The sequence below is a fragment of the Puma concolor genome, chromosome D1, assembly GCF_028749965.1.
Source record: "Puma concolor isolate L17-30 chromosome D1, mPumCon1.1.hap2, whole genome shotgun sequence".
Lineage (NCBI taxonomy): Eukaryota > Metazoa > Chordata > Mammalia > Carnivora > Felidae > Puma > Puma concolor.
In genome coordinates, this window is record NC_141676.1 from 62,831,415 (window position 1) to 62,846,033 (window position 14,619).

A 14,619-nucleotide genomic window follows, 5' to 3' on the forward strand; every position below is an offset into this window, starting at 1 on the left:
GAAACAGGCACAATTTTGCCTTCTGATTTCACAAACTGACTAGAAAGGACCCGGGCAGACTCCCTCAGGGGAATCTGGATAGGTTCTAAATTAAGTTGAATTTTTTGTTTTGTTTTGTTTCGTTTTAAGAAAACACTTTTGGAAGGAGCTGGCATACGTAGCAGTGTTTCCCATTCAGAAAGAAAAATAAACACTCCTCCACTGGGTTGGAAGTCAAAACAAAATAATCCCAGCTGCTTAAGACCTGAGAAAGTCAATGAAACTGCCAAACAACAGTGATGTTGACCAGTGTGACCAGCCTGAGAAATTTGTAAGGAGAGGTGGGAAGGGCCCAGGGCAGAGTATGGGGAAGAGGGGAAAGAAAAGAAAAGGGGGGGAAAAAAGGCCATGGATGGCCTAGCATCCAGGGCTATCTCTCATGAAGCAGCACTAAAATGTAATGTCTAAGTCATTTGTACTTACTCATCTTTGAAACTTCAGTGTCCTCACAAAAACACAACTGAAAGATGCTACTCTATGGTATCAGACAGACCTGAGGTTCGAATCTATCAGTTAGAAGCTGTGTGATTTAGGAAGTTACTTAACCTCTCTGGTCCTCTATGGCCTCAATGAGACTAAAAATCTTCACATCACAGGATAGATATGAAGATTCAATGAGATTCAACGTGATGCAATGAGATTCCAAACTTCAATGGGATTAAACACCTGTCACAGGTACTTCATAAAGATTTGTGAAGCAATAGGAATCTAACAATTTGTAGTTCTTTTTTTTTTTTCTTAAAAGTTTATTTATTTGGAGACAGACAGAGAGGGAGTGGGGGAGGAGCACAGAAAGAGCAGAGCAGAGTATCTGAAGCAGGCTCTGTGCTAAGAGCAGGCAGCCTGATGCCGGGCTTGAACTCACAAACTGTGAGATCATGACCTGAGCTGAAGGCAGACACTTAACTGACTGAGCCACCAGGCACCCCGCTTGTAATTCTTTTTAAAAAATTCTCATAAAAATCTTTAAGTAGGGGTGCCTGGGTGGCTCAGTCGGTTGGGCGGCTGATTTCGGCTCAGGTCATGATCTCACGGTTTGTGAGTTCGAGCCCCGCGTCGGGCTCTGTGCTGACAGCTCAGAGCCCGGAGTCTGCTTCAGGTTCTGTGTCTCCCTCTCTCTCTACCCCTCCCATGCTCACGCTCTGTCTCTCTCTCTCTCAAAAATAAATAAACATTAAAAAAAAAACTTTAAGTTTTTTTTTTTTTTTTTTTTTTGGTGGAATTCCTCTCTCTTCTCCAGTCTCCTGCTAAGGAGGATGCACAGAAATAATGGGACCTGGCATTGGAAACAAATCAAAACAAATGGGGGCCGGGTAGGAGGAAGAAGACAGGAGATTCTGGAATCAAGCAGGCTTGGATCTGAAATCTTTAACATGCCCCTGCGAAGCAGTGGAGCTATGGGCAAGTTACTGGCCCTTGCTGGGCCTCAGTTTCCCGGCAGAAAAATAGAAATAAATGGAAGCTCAAATAAGTTAATGCATGTAGAGAAAGACTTACACACAGAAGGTGCTCATTGTATGTCAATTCTCCCTCCACCTCTACCTCCCCTTGGCTTTGAGAAACTGACATCTTTCTCTGAGTTTTTATGCCCTGACCCTCTTAAATATTACCCTCCAGGTTTTAAAAGTCTCTGTACTTCAGAATTTAGATTATGACAATTCACGGAACACTTAATATTTATTCTAAAAAGTTTCTCTGGGGTAGGGACAAATACCTACCTAATCCTAACCACCTCCTTAGCTTTTCAGCTGTGATGAGTTGATATTTGAGCGCAATCTTTCTTTATAGATATCAGTGTTTTCTAGATGGTTGTCCTTGGGGGCGGATTAGGACTTTGATGACAGAAAGAGCTCCTTCGCCTGTTTTCTTTCGTGCAGGGACAATGAGCTGTTCTGTAATGCCCCACGCGTTCGCCTTGCACTTTACACGGGGATTTTGGCAGGGCAGCTTTGAGGCGTCGCGGCCCTGAGACCACAGCCCTGTGCTGGAGTTGACACAGCTGTAGGCAGAGGGCCTCTGGGGAGCCCCTGGAGCGAGCAGCCCGAGCTCCCGGGGAGGCTGCTTTCCAGAGGGTCAGCCCTCCTGCGCCCTCCAGTGCAGGGCGCTGAGTCAGCTCCCACCAAAGGAAGCCGCTCCCTTCCCCACCCCCCCCCCCAGATAGGAGCCCGAGGGGCTGCCTTTGTCATTTAAAGTACATTGGGAATTAAGTGTCTGGGGAAGCCTGCCTCAGAAAGAGCTTCAGTAATTCATCCCTTTAGGGTGGTCTCTAAAGTCTTCGATCGCTGCAAGGGAATGGGGCTGTGGCCATAGGGAAGGGAAAGAGGGACGTCTGTCATCTTCACCAATTTTTTTTTTCAAGTAGGCTCCATGCCCAGCGCGCAGCCCAACCTGGGGCTTGAATTCATGACCCTGAGATCAAGACCTGAGCTGAGATCAAGAGTCCCGTGCTTAACTAGCTGAGCCATCCAGGCACCCCACCTTTACCATTTTTTTTTTTTTTAACATCGATTTATTTTTGAGAGACAGTGAGAGACAGAGCATGAGCAGGGGAGGGGAAGAGAGAGAGACGGCAGACACAGAATATGACACAGGCTCCAGGCTCTGAGCTGTCAGCACAGAGGCCGACATGGGGCTCGAACTCACAAACCATAAGATCAGGACCTGAGCCGAAGTCAGACACTTAACCGACTAAGCCACTAAGGCGCCCCACCTTCACCATTCTTAAACTCTATAGCAACCTTGGAAGCTTTTCCCTATATCACAGATAAAGCAACTGATGGTCTGGGAGGTTAGGTACTTTGCCCAGGGTCACATATCTGGGACCTCATTTCAGAAAGCTGGACCCCATGGTCCTTGCTTTCTTGGCTGCACTTGGTCCTCAAAGAGTTTGTATCTCTTGCTCATTCATTTATTTGCTCATTAAGTCAGCACTGCACAAAAAGTGCCTCTAAGGCCATGCACCAAACTGTTAAAAGTGGTTACCTCTGGGAGGAGGGATTACAAGAGAACTTTGCTTTTTACCATTCTGTATTGTCTGAATGTTAACAAGCATCGTTACTTTTATAATCGACAAAACAATAAAGATAATCCTATTAAAATAACTTCACATTTCTTTCATGAAAACAAATCAAACAAAACCTTCAAAACATATATCGGGTCCAATACGTGGCAGGGTCCAGTCGTCTCCACGCACTAGTGCTGGGTTTACGGCAGTATCAGCAAGTCCTTTATGCTCATAGAAGACCGCTCAGTTTAGGGTTTCAGGGGGACAGGAAGGTAGCAGGCAGGGTCCAGCTGTGGAGTGAGACTCACTGGCTCTCTCATGACCCACCAACCCAGAGCAGCAGGCTACTAAAAACCCAGACTCTCCCTTTGGTCAAGGGACACATTGATAACCAACCTTTAGTGACACACTCAGAGCGAAACCCCAGAGAAGGAATCAGAAGTGTCTCCAGGTCCCCTGGAGGCAGGAAGAGCACAGAGGAGCAGAACTGAGCAGAAAGCTTGTAGGCCAAAGTTCCCCCATCTTCCTGGCACATCAATAATGCACTAATGCTATCAATTTGCTGCAGAACTTACAACAAAGTGATTCTTCTTGTTCAGTTATTTAGCAAAGGGAGAGATTAAAGACTTTAATCTCCTGCCTTTTCTTTTACCTGCAAGGCTTATTTACCCAGAAATGAACAAAAAATATCATCGTACGTGTGTGTATGTGTGGGTGTATTTTTTTTTTTTTTTTGCAAGTAAGCTTAAGAAAGCTACTGGCTGGCACACCTCTCTCAGTACCACATGACATTCATATATTCAGAGTACCTTAGAGATTGCTCCTTCACTGGCAAGATGGGAAACTGATGCCGAGAGAGAGAGACAGTCATTTGCCCAGGACTAGTAGCCAGGGAGCCACAGAGCTGGTCTTGTGCACAGGTTTCCTACCTCCTAGTCCAGGGTTCCTGTTTCTGTGCATAGTTTAAAACATGAGCAGGTAAAATGTATAGAGAAACAGTGACACCAAACCACCAAAAGGACAATGTCACTCTCAGAGAGCACAAAGGTCAAATAGTCCCCGGAGGATGGTTTGGCTTTTGGTTACAGAGAATGTAGGGCCTGAGATTTTGGCAGAAGAGAACCACTAAGTCCAAAGACCTGCTGTCTGATTTTCAAAGAGCGTAGAGGCTGTATATTATTCCCTCTCTTGGAGGCTTCTAGGCATCCTTGCAAAGAAGTAGACTGGCCTCTGCTGGACACAGAGAGGGCAAGACCTTGACCCATGTCACACAGCACCTGACCAGGTGCTGAAACCTGGGGCTGCTAGCTCTAAGTCTACGTAGGGCTCTTCCACCATACCCTCCCATACCTCTTCTCCGTAAGAGTCAGGGCACCACGAAGACGAATAGTGTTCATTATGGACAGATCCATGCTTGTGCCCAGCGGCTCTCCCTGCAACCAGCATTCAGCCCTGCAGCAGCTCGGGGCTTCAGGGCCCTCTCTCTCCTGGCAGTTTGAAAGTCAAGAACTTTCAAAGCCAGTGCTGGGCTCCAGGTGGTATCCTTTCTCTCAGCTTTCTCATGGTTAATGGGGACACTATAACACCAGTTTCTTAGGCTGGGTTGTGAGGAGAATCCAGCAAAGCAACAAGTGGTGGTGGCACAGTCCTGGACAGAGTAGGTGGCCAATCGGTGCTATTTTTGTTTTAGCCTTTCTTTTCTTTTTCTGTTTGGATCTTTGTTTCTGTGGCTTTGCCTGCCTTGGTCTCCACCTGAGGCTTCTGTCTCGGGTCTGTCTGTGCATCTCTGTCCCTGCAGCTCTATCCAGACGTTTGTCATGGGAATGGGGACAGCAATCCCCTCACAACCCCCCCCGCGCCCCCCCCCCCCCCCCCCCCCCGCACATCCCAGCGGCGCAGCGGGGCAGGAGCCGCGCTGCCTGAGCTGCGGAGCCGAACCAGGTCCCCAAAAACCCCGAGCCCCCCATGCACCAGGCCCCTCCGCCCCTGCAAGCGGCCCAAGCAGGCAGATTAATCAGCATCACCAACGAAAGGGAAAAAAACAACAAAAAACCCACAGAAGTTAGGAAGAGAGAGGGACTTACCGTTTGCCGCGACCCCCAGGCTGGCGGAGCCACTTTTAACTAAGAATGAATTAGGGACAAACTCTTCCTCAGAGTCTGAGTCCGGGGTTGGCTGGGCCACACCGCTGCCTAGCAACCGCCTCTGGCTCTCATTGGCCGGAGGGGAGGGGGGCGGGGAGGGGGACTGCTCAATAGGGGTTGATGAAGCGGATGAACAATGCAAGGGAGCACCTGCGAACCACAAAGACAAACACAGACAGAAAAAAAATAATGAAAATTGGTTTCGAGGCACACGGGGAGGGGGAGGGAGCAAAATAAAACACGCATCAACGGGGGAGGGGCTCCCAACAGGGGGCGATCTACTGCACACGTGGTCCGGGGGGCGGGGCTGATGCCTCCGCAAAGGTAGTTGGTGCAAACTTCTTCTGCAGAGCCGGGCCTAGGCGCAGAAAAGTCTGCGCGGCTTGCCAACAGGGCAGCCCGCGGAAACACACGGGAAGCCCTACACACGGGAAGCCCTACCCGCTTTGCCTGTTCTTTGAGAGAGGCCTGAAAACCTGGAGTCTGGTTCTGGGTGGCTGTGCTATCTATCAAACAGCAACCCCGCTCTGAGCCTCAGTGGCCCCGCTGGTAAAATGAGCAGCCACACTGGGTGATCGCTGAGTTCCTGCAAGCTGGCCATTCTGTGATGTCACTCAAGTGAAACGATGTTCTCATTAGTGAGATTTTTTTTAATCGGACATGCCTGGAAAAGGCTCTAGGTCTCATAAAAGATAGAGCCGGAGAGAATGACCTCGGGCTGCCTCCACCGCTGGCATTCTAAGATTTTAACACACTATTTTACTTTTTCTAAGAATCTGACATTTTAAGATTCTTAAATCCTGCCATTTTCTGCAAACTCCCTGAGAGCAAGAGCATTAGCAGTCTTTTTCACTTCTTTATCCCTGGAGTCTAGCACAGCGCCTGGCATGCAGTAGGCGCTAATGAAATATTTGCTGGATGGGAGAGTTGCAGGTGTCTAACATATTAGGATCCTCAAGTTCTAACCATCTAAGATAATTCTATAATTTTAGGGCACTAATATTCTATGAGTTCCAAGATACAATGAGTCAGTGTATTTTGACTCCAAGTTTCTAACATGTCAGGGTCGTAAGATTCTAAAACCCCAGTTTTGTGAGCACATTCCCAACTCTTCAGAAGGAGAAGGTGATGGCCTGGGAAAAGAGCTTTGAGATCAGGCAATTTGCAGTTCTACCTGTGGCTGGCCTTCAGACATGTGCAGTACATCATCCACAAGAGAGGGAACATAAGCACAGACAGATAACAGTATACAGTACAAGACAATGCATCCACTTGACGGCAAGGGCTGCTTCTTTTCTTCCACCTTGACTGAGAGAAGCCTTAAAACATAATCCGATCTACCCAGCTTTGCAAAGAGGCTGAACCTTAGGAAACATAACGTAGCCCGGATAAGTCATCATAAAATCTGGCAGAGCTTTAAGGGAGAGGTGGCACAGAGACCAGCTAATTGTTGGGGGGAGGGGAAGCTTTTTGTGGTCTACCAAGAGAAGCTCTCTCAGGTCACAGCCACCAAATCCTGCAGGATTCTGTAGTTTTCATGACTCTTATGTCAAACCCTGAGCCTAACCACGTGTGATGACATTTTACAGATGTGCTGTATACACCATCTGGTTCATGGTAGAAATTCAGTAAGAGCAGTTGAGATAGCCGGGATCAATGACCATGGTGCAACCTCTGAATGGCTCTGTGTTCTGGTTTTTTTACCTAAAACATCCAGGCTAGGATTCTCTTCAAAATCATCCGAACCAAGGATTCCCAATTCACCTTGTGAGAACCTTCATGGACACCACTTACTACACAGCATGCTAAGGTGATCAGCCTTGACTTGATCCAGCTTTGACTTGAGTTCTGGTATCACATTTGCCATACTGTATTTGCAGTTATCTGTAGTTGTCTCCCACATAAAAGTATAGGGCATATTCTTGGGGGACAGTACATTCTTGGAGTAGGTTGTGGAGTTCAACAGAATCGGGGTATCCTTCATGACCTAGCCTCCTATTAGCTGTATGATCTTGGGAAAATGACTTCCAGTTTCTTGTTTGTAAGCTGGGTACCTCTCCCCTTTCACACAGTTGTTGTGAGGACTAAGGATACCATATCTGAGCACGCAGTATGCATGAGCAAGTAGGAGCCCAGGGTCAGTGCTTACCAAATGCTCATTCAATTGAATGAATCCCCCCACCCCAGCCACCCCCCCCCCCCCGCCGCCCATCCCCCGGCACCAAGAACCTCATTCATGATTCTGCTTCCTTTGCAGTCCCAGTTTTAGAAAGATTTTATCTAGCAGGCTGCATTTATTAAGCAAATATACATTCATTTCCTCCTCTTTTATTAGTCAAAGACATCTTATAATCTCCAATCAGAGCTTCTGATGAGCTCGGGATAGCCGGTATCATACCATGCTGAGTTGTTAGAATTTCAGACAAAAGTTGAGAAACACGATATGTTGTTCTAGGGGGGCTAGTTACAGCCTCTTCCTAAGTACATCTGTCAGGCTTTATGAAATAAATAGTTCCAGAACTAAGTAAATTGTTCCATCACAAACTTCAGAGACCCAAGGCTGGGAACAACACAGTGCCCTCCTGGGCCTCATGCCTGTTTCTTCTGCCTTCCATCCAACCTCCAGGTCTCCCTCACCTGGGGTCTCAGCATTGCTCTGAATATTCATAACCTAACACTCAAAGCACCTAACAAAGTGCCAGGCCCTTAGTAGGTGTACAATAACTCATGATGTTTCTGTGAAGTACAGATATTGTTGGAAACATGTTAATTCCCTTCCTCGTACGCATCAGCTTCTTCTAATTCATGTGGTCCCAATGTAGGGTACACAGAACCACCCCCTGGGCACAAGAAAATATAGAAATATTTATTTTATGGGGGGCGGCTGGCTGGCTCATCGGTTAAGTGTCCAACTTTGGCTCAGGTCATGATCTCGCAGTCCGTGGATTTGAGCCCTACATTGGGCTCTGACAGCTCAGAGCCTGGAGCCTGCTTTGGATTCTGTGCGTGTCTCTCTCTCTGCCCCTCCCCTGCTCATGCTCTCTCTCTCAAAAATAAAATAAACATTAAAAAAAGAAATATTTATTTTAATCCCCTTTTCTAATATCTATTTTGTATATATTTTGTAATATATATAGTACATTAGTGCTCGAAACACATATAATAAAATGCATTGCTGTACAAATTTGGCAACTACAGAAGCAAAGCAGGGTGATATTAGGAGTTTGGGCTCTGGAGCCAGATCCCCCATTTGAATTCTAGCTATACTACTTGTTAGCTCAGTAGTAGTGACCTTGGGCAAATCACTTTACCCTTTGTACCTCAATTTCCTCATCTATATAAAGGAGATTAAAAGATAAACTAAAAAACGAACATCTATTTCACAGGGTTGCTTTGAGGATTAAAGGAGTCCAGACAAGGAACACGTTGAGAACGGTGTGGCAGCCAGTAAGCACCTAACAAGCATTAGATGCTCTATGTATAAATATGTATATAGAGAGTGAGGACACTAGGCTCTCATAAGAGCAGTGCGGCATTGCAGAGTATGGCAAATACTGCTTCATTCCACAAACCCTTCCTAAATACCCACTGACTAGGCTAGAAGGTGAGGGGGATACAAACAGTGAGAGACATGGTCCCAAAGTTGCTGGCGGGAGGGGAGACAGTCACACAGAGTTCTAAGCAAGGCACTGGGGACCTGTCAGAACAGAAGACAGCCCAGTGCATAATCAGGATACACACTTCATCTGGAGGAAAGGTGAAAGGCTTTCTGGAGCTCCAGAGAGTTCCGGTGGGAAGAGAAGGAGAGATCGGGGGATGGGAACCCACGACATAGGGAAGAATGGCAGAGGGCCTAGGGCCTCATCCTTCGCCGGGTCTCCAGCAGCCTGCCCATCCCCCCTTTGCTTCTTAAGTCTCATGTGCTACCATGAACTTCTCACCAAGTCTGCCGAGTCTTGCAGAGCCGTGTTGGCCTGCTCTCATTTCCATGGATGCACGCCTCTACCTTTTGTCCAAGTTTGAGGAGTTGCACAACTTCAGGGCATCATTTGCAGCGAATCTGTTTGAATGGCACTCCCCGGAACACAGTTTTGCACCTTCTCTTTCTTCTCCCTGCACACATACTTTACTCTTCCCTTTTCCCCATCACTACCACCCTGTGTCACTAGCTCCCACTCATCCTTAGGCCTAACCTCATGTCACCTCCCCCGGGAAGGCTTTCCTGATGCCTCAGGCCTGGGTTTGGCACCCCTGCTGCATCCCCACATAGCTCCCAGTACTTTCTCTGTTGCAACACTTCCTGCTCTGCGGTGTTTACTTTCTGTGTCTGCCCACTGGCCTGCCTGGCTTGCCCATTATCATATTTCCCAGTGCCTAGCACAGTGTCCAGTGCATAGAAAACACCAGTAAAAACTTGTTACATGAAGAGGCGATGGGAAGAAGGTAGAAGGGAAGGAGAGTAACTTGATTACGGTGCAAAGGGTCTATATAAAGATAACAGTGAGAAACAACAGTAGGTTTAGGCCTTGAACACAAAGAAAAGGAAGCCAGACCTTAACTGGGAGTCATGGAAGCTTTTAAAGTCAGAAGATGACAAGACTAGGGCTGTGCTTTACAAAGATCTGCTCTTTAAACTTAAGGCATCTGCTCAGCCACTTAGATTTCCTTTCTAAATGGCTCACCTCAGCCAGGATGGAAGTCCCCTTGATTGCCTCTGGGGGTGGAGGTAGGGGACAGATGCATGTTTATATAGGCAAATAATACATGCCTGATGCCAAGCGATGATGGGACTGGAGTTTAGGATTGCCTTCCCATGTACCCTGATTATCAGCTTGAAGGGAACCTGGTATTGTAGAATTTTCCACAGTGTTCATGGCAAAATGAGATGGGATGATGGGTGTGAATCTCCCTACACCTCACTCCAACAATGAAGGGGACCAGTGAAAGGTGGAGGGGAGTCATCCATGTTTCCTGAGAGAATGTCTCTGTGAGCCTAGTTCTAGCTTATTGTGGATGAGGAGGGAGAAAGAGCCACAAAGTGAGAGGGCAGACACTCATATGATTGAGGTGGAGGGTGAGGCGGGGCCAGGAACAAACATTCTCAGAGCTCCTTCTGGAATCCAGGAACCCAGTCAGGTGCTTTATGAGATCTCTTCCTCACATCAAACCTGTCAGTAGGAAAATTCAACCCCATTTTCAAGGCTTAGAGAGGTGAAGTAATTTGTCTATGGTCACAGGAGCTGGGTAAGAACTCGTAGCTGCAGTGCTGTTCCCTGAGTGGCGTGAATGAAATTTATCAGGCCCCATTTCGGGTAGGGAAAGGGAAGCTCTTGTCTATCAACTGAAACACATCTAAAGCAAAAAGACCCCAGGCTTCCTGTTGTGTAAACCAGGGATCAGAGTCCGGTTTTACAGCGGCTGTGTGACCTTGGGTAAGTCACGTTACTTCTCTTAGTCTCTGTTTTCCCCTTTAAAAATGGAGCGCTTATACCCACTGCAAAGGGTTGTTGGGGAGATTGATGCTATGATGCTTCTAAGGAGCCCAGCAGTCTCATGGAAGGGGCTCAGCCAACACTGATTTCCTCTGCCATTCCGCCAGCTGTAATCTACAGTAAGAGCAGGGTGGTTTTGTGCAGTAAATGATAACAGATCTGCAAGCGTGCCAATGACACCTTTATCAATGTGGATTACTTGTCAATGTCATAAAAAGAGGAAAGTGTTAAGGAGGCAGCCGTGATATATGAAAAGAACACATGACAAGGGAATCCTGCGATCTGCAGAAAGGACAATTTCAGTTACTCACATCTTTGTGTGAATCATGGGAGCATTTGAAACGTAACCTATAGCTAGGATAGGATATTCTCAAGGAAGGTCGTTTTAGCATTCTGGATTCCGAGCGTGTCTCTAGAGTATGCCAGGAGGCTGAAGTGTGAAGGGCCAGCTGATGGACACATTTATTACTCTGACAAGTAAAGAAAGACCATTAACAAAATGCACGTTTTTACACTTTTCTCAGCAATCATGAGAAAGCCATCTAAACACCCAAACGGAGGCGGGAGCCTGGGTGGCTCAGTTGGTTGAACGTATGGCTCTTGATTTTGGCTCAGGCCATGATCCCAGGGCTGTGGGATCCATCCCTGCATAGGGCTCTGTGCTAAGCATGGAGCTTACTTAAGATTCTCTCTCTTCTCTCTCTCTCTGTCTCCTCCTCCTCCTCTTCCTCCTCCTCCACTCCTCTCCCCTGCTCATGCTCTTTAAAAAATAAGTAAACAAACAAACACCCAAAGAGAACCTTATTAATCTAAACCGTCTAGACTGTGACAGGGTGAATCCAGCCGACTGACAGAGGCAAAGTGTGAGTCCCATCGGAAAAGCCAGAGCACTGGCTGTGTGCTCCAGGGAGGACACTTTCTCACAGGTATGTCACCTTGTGCAGCCGTGAGCTGACAGATTCACCCCTCCTGTGAAGGTTCCGTTCTAGAAAACTCTAGTCCCTTCCCTTAACACCAAGTGCGTTCCTTCTCTTCTCATGCTCCAACCTCGCCTCTATGTCCTTTTAACGGGGCAGCCAATTGCTTCAGGGAGTAAGTAAAATCCTTCTTGGTTCTGAGCAGAGGATGGAAAACTGGGATCTCCTTCTGACAGAAGGTTTGGGGCTCCTGGAAGATCAGAAGTTTCACCACAGGGCAGCATGTCCTGACTCAAGTGAGGGACATTCCCATCTACTACTTCAATAGCCTCGCTTGCCTGACAGGATGGTAGGCTGCTCACCTCTGTGTCCTGGCCTAGATCAGAGTCTCAGCTCAGAAAAGCTTTGCAGAACTGGTTCCCATAGTTATCTGAAATGGACTGAAGCCCACTGCTGTGAAGGATTTCAAAGTGCAGGAAACCCCAAGCCAAAGAGCTACAGAGACCCCACATTCTGTTTGTCAGTGTCAGCCTCAATTTGCATCTGTTATTCTGCATTAATTAACAAGAGTGCCCTGCCTTTACTCTAAAAATGTCTGATTTGGACAGTTAATTAGATGGCTACCCTGTTTCAGGGCAGTATGGATTCAGTTCCACATCAGAGGCTGTAGTCTGCTGCCTAGACTAAGGGCCAAGAGATCTGGGTGCAGGTCAACGATGTGCCTCGGGACCACGGTCAAGTCCTCTGACAGCTCTGGCCCTCGCTTTCCCCATCAGGGAGCCAGACTAGCACACTCTAAGGTTCTTCTGTAGGAGTAGCTGTAGTACCTACCTCCAGGGGATGTTCTGAGGAGGAAAGGAGACTATAAAAAGAAGGCAGGATAGAAACGATTTCAGTTACAATGGCAAGTGAGGTTCCTTCAGCAGGGCGAATGCTCATAAAGTGTTTACACGATGAATAAATTTGTAGGAATGTATTGGAAAAAGGATTGGCTGAAAAAACCTTTCACAGTGGTTATCAACGATATGGGCAGTTTTTCATTTTTTAAATATGATTTCATACCTTCACATTTTTGTACAATGAGCACATACAGTTCTTCTTCTACTTCTAAAATTATTTTTAAAACTTCAGGAGAGGGGCATGTGGGTGGGTCAGTCAGTTGAGCTTCTAACTCTTGATTTTGGCCCAGGTCATGATCCCGGGGTTGTGGGATCGAGCCCTGCATCAGGCTCTGTGCTGAGTGGGGAGCCTGCTTGGGATTCTCTCTCTCCCTCTGCCTGTCTACCCAAGCTCGTGTGAGCTCTCTCTCTCTCTCTCTCTAAAGACCAAACCAAACTTCAGGAGAAAATGAAATAATAAATGTGAAAATTCCAGGCACCTAGCAAGTGCTAAGACAGATGTTGATTTTAACTACAAATAAGATTTTATGCCCTGATATGGGTAGTATGATTTTATATAAACTGATTTTTAAAATGTGAAAACCTTTGGGGCACCTGGGTGGCTCAGTCAGTTAACTGTCTGACTGCTGATTTTGGCTCAGGTTGTGATCTCACGGTCATGATCTCACAGTTGTGAGATCAAGCCCCTCATCGGGCTCCACACTGGGCATGGAGCCTGCTTGGGATTCTCTCTCTTCCTCTCCCTCTGTTGCTTCCCTGCTCAGTTCATGCTCTCTCTCTCTCTCTCTCTCTCAAAAAAAAAAAAAAAAAGAAATTAACAAAAATGTGAAAACCTCTTAACTGAGCAGTTATACTTCTAGCAAGTTACCCAAGAACATAATTGTGACTTTTCAAAAGATTTTCTAATAAGAATATTCATCACAACATCATTTGTAATAGAAGTAAAATAAAAAAATGCTAGAAAGGAAAAAAATCTTTAATGTTAAAAGTGCCTAATTATGTAAAGTAAGGCACAGCAGTACAATGTTAATACACAGACGTTATAAGCCATGTTTGTAAAGAACACTTCGGGACATGTGAAATTGGATATAAAAAACTATGATGCAAAACTGTATAAAAAGTAATTCTGACATTTAAGTGTGTGTGTGTGCAGTTTGTACAGAAATGTTGACACCTGTCACCTTAAGGCAGTAAAATCATGAATGCATTTTAGTTTTTTATAATTTTTCCATATTTCTGATTTTTTCAAGGAGCAAATGTGATAATGAGATCTAAAAAATAAAAGTTATTGTAAAGAGAAGGAAACACACCGACAGGAAGGTAGCAAAGAGCACAGCTTCTGGTTTGGGTCCCCAGTATGTGGAGCACTGCACAGCCATAGCCTCCTGGGCCCAGATTCGCCTTCTTTTCCAGCCTATTAAATCTAGTGGGTCTTACTCCCCTCGCTGGGCAGCTCCCACTAAGTCAACTCTCCTCTTTTCTCATCAACAGTGGTTATTTTCAGAAGCAGGTCTGGGGCCATCTGTCTCTGTGACTTATGCTGGGAAAATGGTCTCTGGAAAACAGGAGGCAGTAAATTTCTCAGGCTCAGCTCATTTGATCTCCATCCCTCCTCCTCACAGGTTTCTCAGGGCCATTTTTTTAAAGCATTTACCAAGAAAGGAGCTTTGCTTTCACCTGTTTGTGGGGGGACACCCAGATCCTGGAGTACCTTCCACCTCGACACTGAGAAGGGAGGGCTTTAGGTCTCTGGTCTTCACTCAGGGATGGCCAGCTAGCTGTGCTGCTTGTTTGATTACAGGTGTATTAAATGAGGACATTCATTGAGGTGCCGGCGTGGTTCAGTCGGTTGAGCATCCAACTCTTGACCTTGGCTCAGGTCGTGATCTCATGGTTTGTGAGTTTAAGCCCTGCATTGGACTGTGCTAGCAGTGGGGAGCTTGCTTGGGATTCTATCTTTCCCTCTCTCTGCCCCTCCCCTACTTGCTCTCTCTCTCTCTCCAAATAAATAAATGAGGACATTCATTGATCTTGGGGGGTAATAACAGCTTTATTGAGTTATAGTTCACATACCATACAAGTCACCCATTTAAAGCATATCATTCAATTATTTTTAATATATTC

General features: G+C 46.4%; 1 protein-coding gene across 15 annotated transcripts in view; it reads right to left on the reverse strand.

Moving 5' to 3' along the window:
• Positions 1-14,619, reverse strand: part of TENM4 (teneurin transmembrane protein 4) — a 2,941,751-nt gene that overhangs the window by 285,153 nt on the left and 2,641,979 nt on the right. For 14 of the 15 annotated variants that reach the window (XM_086678435.1, XM_086678426.1, XM_086678434.1 and 11 more), the window contains one exon: positions 5,128-5,337. The exons of the other annotated variant lie outside the window; for it this stretch is intronic. In XM_086678435.1, coding sequence (XP_086534561.1) covers positions 5,128-5,337 — 210 coding nt within the window. The remainder of the gene's footprint in view (positions 1-5,127; positions 5,338-14,619) is intronic. 15 annotated transcript variants of the gene reach the window in all.